This window comes from Nelusetta ayraudi, unplaced genomic scaffold (genome assembly GCF_046127955.1).
Source record: "Nelusetta ayraudi isolate G7.1 ecotype Tasmania unplaced genomic scaffold, CSIRO-AGI_Nayr_v1 ptg000039l, whole genome shotgun sequence".
Classification (NCBI taxonomy): domain Eukaryota; kingdom Metazoa; phylum Chordata; class Actinopteri; order Tetraodontiformes; family Monacanthidae; genus Nelusetta; species Nelusetta ayraudi.
In genome coordinates, this window is record NW_027466089.1 from 1878280 (window position 1) to 1887149 (window position 8870).

The 8870-nt window shown below is 41.0% G+C and overlaps 1 protein-coding gene across 1 annotated transcript; it reads left to right on the forward strand.

The window, feature by feature from the left end:
- Positions 1 to 2665: 2665 nt before the first annotated feature.
- LOC142892735 (homeobox protein CHOX-CAD-like) lies at positions 2666 to 8775 on the forward strand. Its single transcript, XM_076032997.1, has 3 exons — positions 2666 to 3038; positions 6246 to 6394; positions 7668 to 8775. The coding sequence occupies exons 1-3, from the start codon at positions 2705 to 2707 to the stop codon at positions 7851 to 7853; spliced, it is 669 nt and encodes a 222-aa protein (XP_075889112.1). The 5' UTR covers positions 2666 to 2704; the 3' UTR covers positions 7854 to 8775.
- Positions 8776 to 8870: the final 95 nt, after the last annotated feature.

Sequence of the window (8870 nt, forward strand, 5' to 3'; positions counted from 1 at the left end):
AAGCAAGGCAAGAGGACGGAGGCATGAGGGCAGCGTGATGGTGGTGGAGCCCACTGCTTTAGAAACAAAGCGGAACAAAAGTGTTCCTCAGCAAAAGCATCTCATACGCTAGAAATGTATTGAAATAGAGAGAAGCAGGTGTGAAAGAGGTGAAACACATCAGGCACAAAGTGAAGTGAACCCATTTCTCTCACTTTCAGTTGATACTTTGTTTGTATATCTGCTTTATTTTTGCTTTCAAACCCTCACGTCTCTTTTCTCTGCTTGGCAGAGCCCCCCACCTCCCAACCCCGACCCCGAATCCTCACACAAAGCAACAGACAGGTTTCTTCTCCCCCCCCCATTGGCGCCTTCCCTAATTTCAGCCTTTCCCAGGATATGGGGTGGTGATGGTGGAGGTGGTGAACAAAAAAAAATCATAATGCAACTCCGAGAGGGCATTTTCTTAGAGGCAAGGGGTTGGGGCAGACACCAGGGTGTGGGAGGCACCCACAAAAGTTGGACAGTAACCATGTTCTCCTCCAATCGTGGGGTTTAAACGACCCCATGAACAGTAAACAGCTGAGTGACACACAAGACTTGCCATACCCAAACATCTTCTCAGCTCTACATGTGTCATTTACACCATTGTACAATAAGTATACTTCAACATTTAAAAAGTAAATAAATAAATGTCCCATGCTATACGCACTGTAAGATCTCATGACCCCAATTATCCCCCCAAAAAAGCCAGTAGAGGGCAAGAGTGAAGAAACAAAAACATACTTTGCCTCTGTATCTGATAGATAAAGGTGGAAGAGACCATAACGCAAACAAAGCAAGGCCAGAGCTGTGATGAGAAACAGTAGCCGAAGGATTTAACAGCCACATACACAAAGGCTTAATTGGCTTTTAAAGCACCAGGGTGAGAATATTTTAAGAAACCATTTCCCACTCGGATCAATCATATCAATAATTAAACACATCCTTTCAAACTTATTTGAGAATTACTTTTTGGTTTCCAAGCAAAACTTGTTGTTGTTTTTTGTCTAAAACCCAATATTAAAAAAATAAAAATAATAAAAAAAAACCCTTAAGAGGGCAACACGATCACAGTATTTGGCTGAAGAGCGTTTCAGTTGTTGCTCCATTCCTCCGCTGCAGAGGGATAAAAGAAAGAAAATTAATAACACTGAAAGCATTGGCATGCTTCTTTATCCCTACAGCTCAGGTAGCTAAATAATAATAATCGATCCTACCAAAATGCAAATACTTTAAGAAACACAGCTTGGACCGCCCAAGTTCTAATTGGTCGGTTGGTCATCGGGTTTTGCCGCCCTCGTGTGGCTGTATTTTGTAACTGAAAAAAGTGGACCGTCAGCCTACTTAAGGGTACAGTCTGTAAGATTTGCCTCGATTTAGAATTTTTATATTGGTAAAAGTTTATTATACTGCCCATAAAAGCACTAATAAAAGTATATACTCGCAATACAATAAAAGTGATTAGGTTTTCCTATCTATTGAAGAGTTCTTAATTATATATGAATATACACAGAGCAAGGGTCTCGCTCGTAGTTTGCTGCCTTCTTTCACCGGCATATTTCTACATCTACATCTACATTATGAGAAGACTAGGGAGTAAATGATCACGTGTTATGGTGTGACTCAATTAGGATGTGAAATTAGAAGAAGAAAAAGGGGATGTGTGAGTGTGGCTAGAAGGTGTTCAAGTAGTTCACAAACCCACAACTGTTCATTATCAATATCTATTGCTTATAGAAGAAAAATGTTTGCTTTGTTTTTGTTTTTTGTTTTTTTTTATTATCACTGCTAACGTTTGCTTTGAAAATGCATATGTTCTAGCATAATACTATGCTTTTATAGTATTGCCTTTTCCTTTTTTTTTATATTCAGTATGTGGACATGGTATTTAAATACTGTTTGTTCTCACAGTCAACAGGAAATCGGTTCGCTTGCTTGTGGTTCCTGCGTTACTCCAAAAATACACTGAGCAGATGTCACAATATCTTTACTCACAATTTTCTTGGTGTTGATAATGAAAAGTAAATGTCGGACACAGCTGTACAACTTTGGGTGAAGAAAGTAGGAGATGATTAACAACATTGTTTTCTTTTCTGTCCTTTTCTGTCCCCCCCCACCCCATCTTTGCAAACTCTCCCCCACGCAATAAGATATCTACAACCTCATTCAATTGTTGTGCTGAATATTTAGGGATCTTTAACAACTAGTGCCAATAAGAATCCAATCATTACTGCTTGCAGCTGCTAGGTTTTTTTTTTTTTTCTGTCTGTGATTATTTCGCTTTGTTGTTTATTTTATTTATTTTTTTTTGCTCATCTGCTGATAGCACAATATGTCTGCCTCAGCTCCGGCCCATGACAACATTATGAAGCTAATCAAAATATTCCACTGCGACTGTAAATCGGGGTCAATGGTCTCGGGAAGGCGCCAAGACGAGCAGGCAGGTGGATCGCAGGTAAGTCGTGACGTCACCATGCCACTTTTGTCCTCCTTGGCAGTAAATCCATAAAGGTGTGTTGTTGAGCCGCCGCAGTGGTTTAAAAACTTAGACTAAAGTTGGAGCAGCTCCTGTCGGAATTGAACGGGGGGTGATGTCCGACACGAACCGGGAACTTTGATCGACGGGGGTCTAACTTCACTTTCGCCTCACCTGACAGAACCGCTCACCTGTCGGGACACCGGCATGTACAACACGCAGTTGGCGGCTAGGTCCACCCAGACTCAGTACATCCCGCCGACGTACGACTTCAGCGGATACCACCACCACGTCCCGGGGGTCGGTGACCCGTCGACAAATGCCTGGAACTCGGTCTACGCTCCCCGGGAGGAATATCCCTTCTGCTACCCGGTGTCAACCCCCAGCCCCGGCCAGCTTAGCTTCTCGCCGCCGGAGCTGAGCAACACGCCCACCGCCACCGGCGGAGGCTCGTTCACCACGTACAACTTCATCTCAGGACTGCAGGACCCACTGAGCCCCAGGAGGAGATCGCAGGAATCAATCAAACCAGCCGCCTCAGGTGGGATAAACCGAGAGGATATCGCTTGAAATCACACTTTGTTGTCTTGTTTGCTACCACACTCAGCGTTTGGAAGAGTGCTTTTGCTAATGTAATTGGTTACATTTACAAGTTACCCTACTAAATAGTGTAACGTGCAATTAGTTTACCATAAGTCATGTAACTAATTACATTTTGATTGCTTTTCAAAATGTTGAATGAAAGTTCTCAAGTGTTTCGACCTGACAGTGTTAAGCTTCCAGCAGCATTCATAACAGAGAGACGCTTCAACCGGCGAGCGAGTGGTTGCAATTCTGAACTTGGCAGGAGAACCAATCGGAAGCATCAGGGTAGTTCAAACTTTAATCTGTGGAGGGAAATAGAAAAGGACAGCGCTCATGCCAAGCCAGTCCACGAGGAAACCGTGCAAATGTGGCAGAGTGGTGGGTGAGAAGGTGTTTAAACCGACAGTGCCACCTGGGGAATTGTTGCGCCCCAGGAGATGTTGAACTGAGAGATGGTAACTATTAAATACTTTTACACCAGTTAGTAGTAGTGGTATTGGGCAGACACGGGTTCGGAAATGACCACGGGCAGAGATAAATACAGGAAAAGATAAAGGCAAATTTTATTGTGGTCATTAAATGCAAAAGAAACAAAAACGTAGTGAATAAGCTGGGGCCAAACTAAGAAAGGGGTGGACAGGGCTGGGGCTGCTCGGATGGCCAAATCAAGGGAGGAGTAACTAACCAAAAAAAACAAACACCCGTGACACTGCAAAACATAAACAGACACAAGGGGATTCGTGAGAAAGGGCCTCCACCAGGAATTGGGTCGCTGCCGCAGCCCACAGCACCTGCCCACAGAAAAGAAGAGAAAATAAAAAGAATTTGGAATCAGGCCTTCCAGCCACAATAAAAATTCTATAAATATCTATAAAAACTCACAACTCACGCACTCACCACACACGCGCACACACACACACACCAAAACAATATACTTTGAACAACTTACTTTGTATAATAGAAAATGACAAAAAACAAACAAGCTAAATAAGTGATAAACAGAAAAAGAAATAGAATTAACTGAATGCAACTTAGACAGAACCCACAAGTTGAATATAGTTCTTCTTTACAGTACAATATTAAAATAGCTGCATTCTATAATTCGGTCGAAAGTCCCCGACACCAGCCTGCAGTGTTACCGCCCTGTCGTTGTTCGGGAGAACTGTCAAACCACGGGGGCAACTTCACGGGAGCCAAAGCAGCAGTGTATCCAGTAGTGGAGAAGTCAACTGTGCGGTCTCACCCGCGTAATATTATTAAGCGCCAGGACGACATTAAACATGAAGCCCAGAGTGTTTTAAAAAACTGGTCAGATGTAGTTAGAATTGTAATCATGAAGTGACTTTCATATCTCTGCTGATTACAATTATTTTTATTTTCTAACATAACATAACAACGTTACATTGTAACTCGTTACTCCCACATACAAACCATAATGATGGTGCAAAATTGTGCAATAGGATGCAAGATTTGGTACCAGTCCAATACCAAATAAATATTGGGTCAGTATCGCCAGTATCACGTAGAGTATTTATTTTGTTGTTATCCCAGGACAGAATTTGGGCATTTTCAGGTAAATAGAAAATACTATTACCATTCAATGGCTGTTGCACATTTAGAGCAGAAGTTATGGTTGTTTTCCCTCCATTCAATTTTCTTCTGCTCACATCTTATACTTACAGTCATTTCATGTGAAGGGTTAAAATGAAACAAAACAAGAAAAACACTTTTTTCCAGCTTAATGGTCAAACCTGTAGTAGTTTAAACATAGTATTCAGTATATACAAATGCAATATCTAGATACAAATCTAAAGTATTGAGTCAGTACGAAGTCGGAGCAGAGGCCGTGAAGTTTGCAGAAGTATTACCCAACCCTCTCTGGGGTGAAAAATTTGTGACACGCCAAGTAGAGAACTCAGGAGGAACCGAAATGTGCGGAAGCCCCACAGAATCTCGTTCAGTCTGCCGCGGTCGATCGCTGCCTGTCACAGGTTTTTCAGATCAATAACTCTGACTCGCCCTCTCCCTGAGACTGTGGGTGACAATGTGCGTGTGTGTGCGCTCGTTTCTGTGTAAACACTTGAGTCAACTCCACACACAGCGATAAGGGGAAGCACAGGCGCTACGCAGTGAGGAGTCTTTCACACAGCGCTGCCGTTAGCGTGATTAATGCTGCTGGTGGGGCTTTAAGTGGCGCCTGAACTTGAACGTGGCACCAGACGTCTTGCAGCCACAGCTCACAATACACACACACATCACGTGATGCGGTGTGAGTGGTGAAGTATTGGCCAACACTAAGTGCGGATGTTTAAAAAAGTTATTTGGCCAACAGCCAGGACTAATATGCTTCACTCTGAGGGCTTTTGTTTTCATCAGGCTTCCTTTTTCTTGCAAATGAAACAATAAATAAAAACAGATTCAATCTTACATATGTATTAAGCTCCCTTACAACTTTACTTTATTGTTTTTTCAAGGTTGCTACACATCTCAATCCTGTCAGCGAACTCACACACTTTCTTAGTTCAAGAAATTATGTTTCAGGAAGAAACACTCTTTGTGATGTTATGAAGGGACCCAGCTTTCCCGGCAATGAGGACCTGTCCGTAACGTGGTGGCATTGCATTGGCCTCAGCAGAAAAATGAAACCAAGGTTTTTGGGCAGCGGGGGCTAAATGTCCTGTTTGCTGGAAGTCTGTAGAGGTTTTAGGGGTTTTAATTGACTGCTCCATTGGAGTCTGTAGGTGAGAGTCATATCTGACCTGGTTTCAAGTGTTTTTTTTTGTTTTTTTTTGTTTTTTTATTCTACCATTCCTAAACTTCATGCTGTTCAATTTCCCTCTATCTACATATGAAATATTTTCTATTGCTATATTTTATTTACTTTTAGTCATAAAGTCCAACACAGATTGGCAAAGAGATTTATTAATCTTGTGATCCTATTTGCTGATATCCCCACCAAGTTAAAATAACAATAATAATAATAATAATAATAATAATAATAATAATAATAATAATAATAATAATAATAATAATAATAATAATAATCATCATCCAAGTAGATAGTACCAGCTGTCTTCCGTCAGTAACACATCTTGTAGTTTACATGACTTTGTCACATTTCCAAACATGCATTCTCAACCGTTTGTCGTCCTGTGTGAATCAGGGGGGAAGACTCGCACCAAAGACAAGTACAGGGTGGTGTACACTGACAAGCAACGGCTGGAGCTGGAGAAGGAGTTCCAGTACAATCACTACATCACCATGAGGAGGAAGAGCGAGCTGTCGGCGGCGCTAGCCCTGTCTGAGAGACAGGTGAGACAAATGACAGTGAGAGGTGGAGGGCTGATATGACGAGGAATTGATATCCCCAAGACAAACAGCCCACTTTAGAGGATTTTTTTTTTTTTTCCCCCAAATTCAAAAATTGTATTTCTTTGTTGGTTTGTATTTCTTGTAAGATTACTTACAACTATGCACTTGCTGGCTAGGGACTCTGCATCACCACTCAATTTAACTTTGCACATTAGGTATTATGATATGCTGTTAAATATAACTTCTTATAAGCTCCATGTCTTAGGCTACATACACTACCAGTCAAAAGTGTGGACACACCCTATGATTTTTAAAATCTTTTCTTTCATTCTCACAGCTTATTGACATTGCAGTTTTGTCACTGAAGGCATCAAAACGACGTGTGAACACACATTGGAATTATGTAGGAAACGATAAAAGTGTAAAATAAACTCTTCAAAATTCTTCAAAATAGCCACTTTTCATAAAAAGCATATTTAGAGTTATTTAACATATTTTTCTTTGCTGCATAATTACGTATATCTTGCTCATATATTTGATGTCTTCAGGATCTACGTTCAGTGTAGAAAGTTGTGAAGATAAAGAAAAAAAATTGCATGAGAAGGTATGTCCAAACTTTTGACTGGTAGTGTACATTAAATCATATTAATTTCTCCCCCAAATTTACTGCTAACATCGCAATGGCCATACCAGTCCTACTACAGTAAGTGTCTCTGTTTTTTTTTTTTAGTAACTATAGAGATTGAGAATGTGTCATTACGTCATGTTCACAGCTTTTGTTGCTGTTTTTAAAATGCTTTCCATTGCATTTTGTTTTTACCGCTCAAACCGCACAGACAACTGGCAAACGGCAGTTTGTCGTGTTGCGTGTCTGATTATCACGTGTCAGTCTAGACGCTCGCTACGCCTCACACTGAAACACAGCGTGTTTGGTCGTTAACTTATTTAAGCAGCGACATTCAAATGAAACAACCCATATGAGTGTTAATGGTTAATGTGGCTCTTTTGCTCCCTGCAAGACATCGTGATTTTCCACGCGCACTATCTGCTTGTAAAATCTACGGTTTATCACAGACTGTGCAACCAAGTGTTTCAGGGAAAGTAGGAAGTTGCCAAACTAAAGAAGAAGTTGTCAAGATGGAGGGTGATGCGACGAGCCCCCGCTGAAAATAACAGACCGGATGTTGAACATGATTGATGGATTATAGATTATTATGGATGTTGGCCCCCACCCCTCTTTCATGCACTGTTCTTGTGTTTCATGCTGCCTCAGGTGAAGATCTGGTTCCAGAACAGGCGTGCCAAAGAGAGGAAAATAAACAGGAAGAAGCTGCAGCATTCCCAGCAGGCCTCCACGACGACACCGGCCTCTCCTGCCCTGGGCAGCTCCACCAGCACCCCCATCGCCCCCAGCCCCATCCGCAACATGTTGTCCGACACAGTGTCAGACGATTACTAGATGGATTTCAGGGGCATCAGGACTGCGACCGCACGAAGGAGTGCCTGGTGTGTTTCATTGCCAAATAACGAATGAAGAATTTTCACAACTACATGACATTTTGATCCGCTTCCTCTTTTTTTCACAGTGAATGAAAACCTTATTTTTCCCTATTGGGATCTTTGTCCCTCACAGGACCCGTAGTTACTTATGATTTATCGGCACGTCAGTTCAGTTACTTATTACTTATTTTCAGAAAACGACAACAAAAAATGTTCACATAAGTTCCTTTGTATGAAGTAATGCACTCAGTTAAGTTGTGTGTGTCCTTTTAAAATCAGGTATTTGTTGGTGGTAAAAGAAAAAGGGAGGAATGTGTAAGTTTTAAAGAAATATAAATATATACACATTTAATTTGTTTAAACTCAGTCCAGTAAAGGGTAAAAGAACACCAGCTGCCTTTTTAAATCAGATAGAACAAAGGCTGTTCGTCGTGACTGGGTTAAGGTTTAAATATAGCCATATTTCACCGTTTAGAAATGGATTTCGCTGTTGGTTGTGAAAGCTGTATATGCAATTGAATTTGACGAGAAAAAGTGAGGAAATGGTGACTAAAGGGAACAAAAAGTTCAAGTAATCAGATGTACCAACTCATCAGTTAACGCCAAATGATAAGATGTGCAAACAAAAATGTCATGAACATTTTTTTCAGCTTGAAGTATTTTGCAATTATTCATTTTGCATATGTCATGTAACACAGGAAACTGCTGAATAGATTCCAGTGAAGTGTGTGTTTCTTCCTAAAACTGTCAGCCAGCCTATAGCAAAAGCCCACATTTTATTGAAACAATTTTCCTACCTCTTATGCCTGTAATCCCTTTGGAGTTTAATGTACTATATGTAATGTGGCCGAATGTATAGCCTTTACTGTATGTGGAATAAATGAACACACTTCTTTTTTCAAAGTGTTCCTCATTTTTAATTGCAGAAAAGGGGAAGGAAAGGACAGCTAATGGAACATATAAGTTTAGTTCTGGT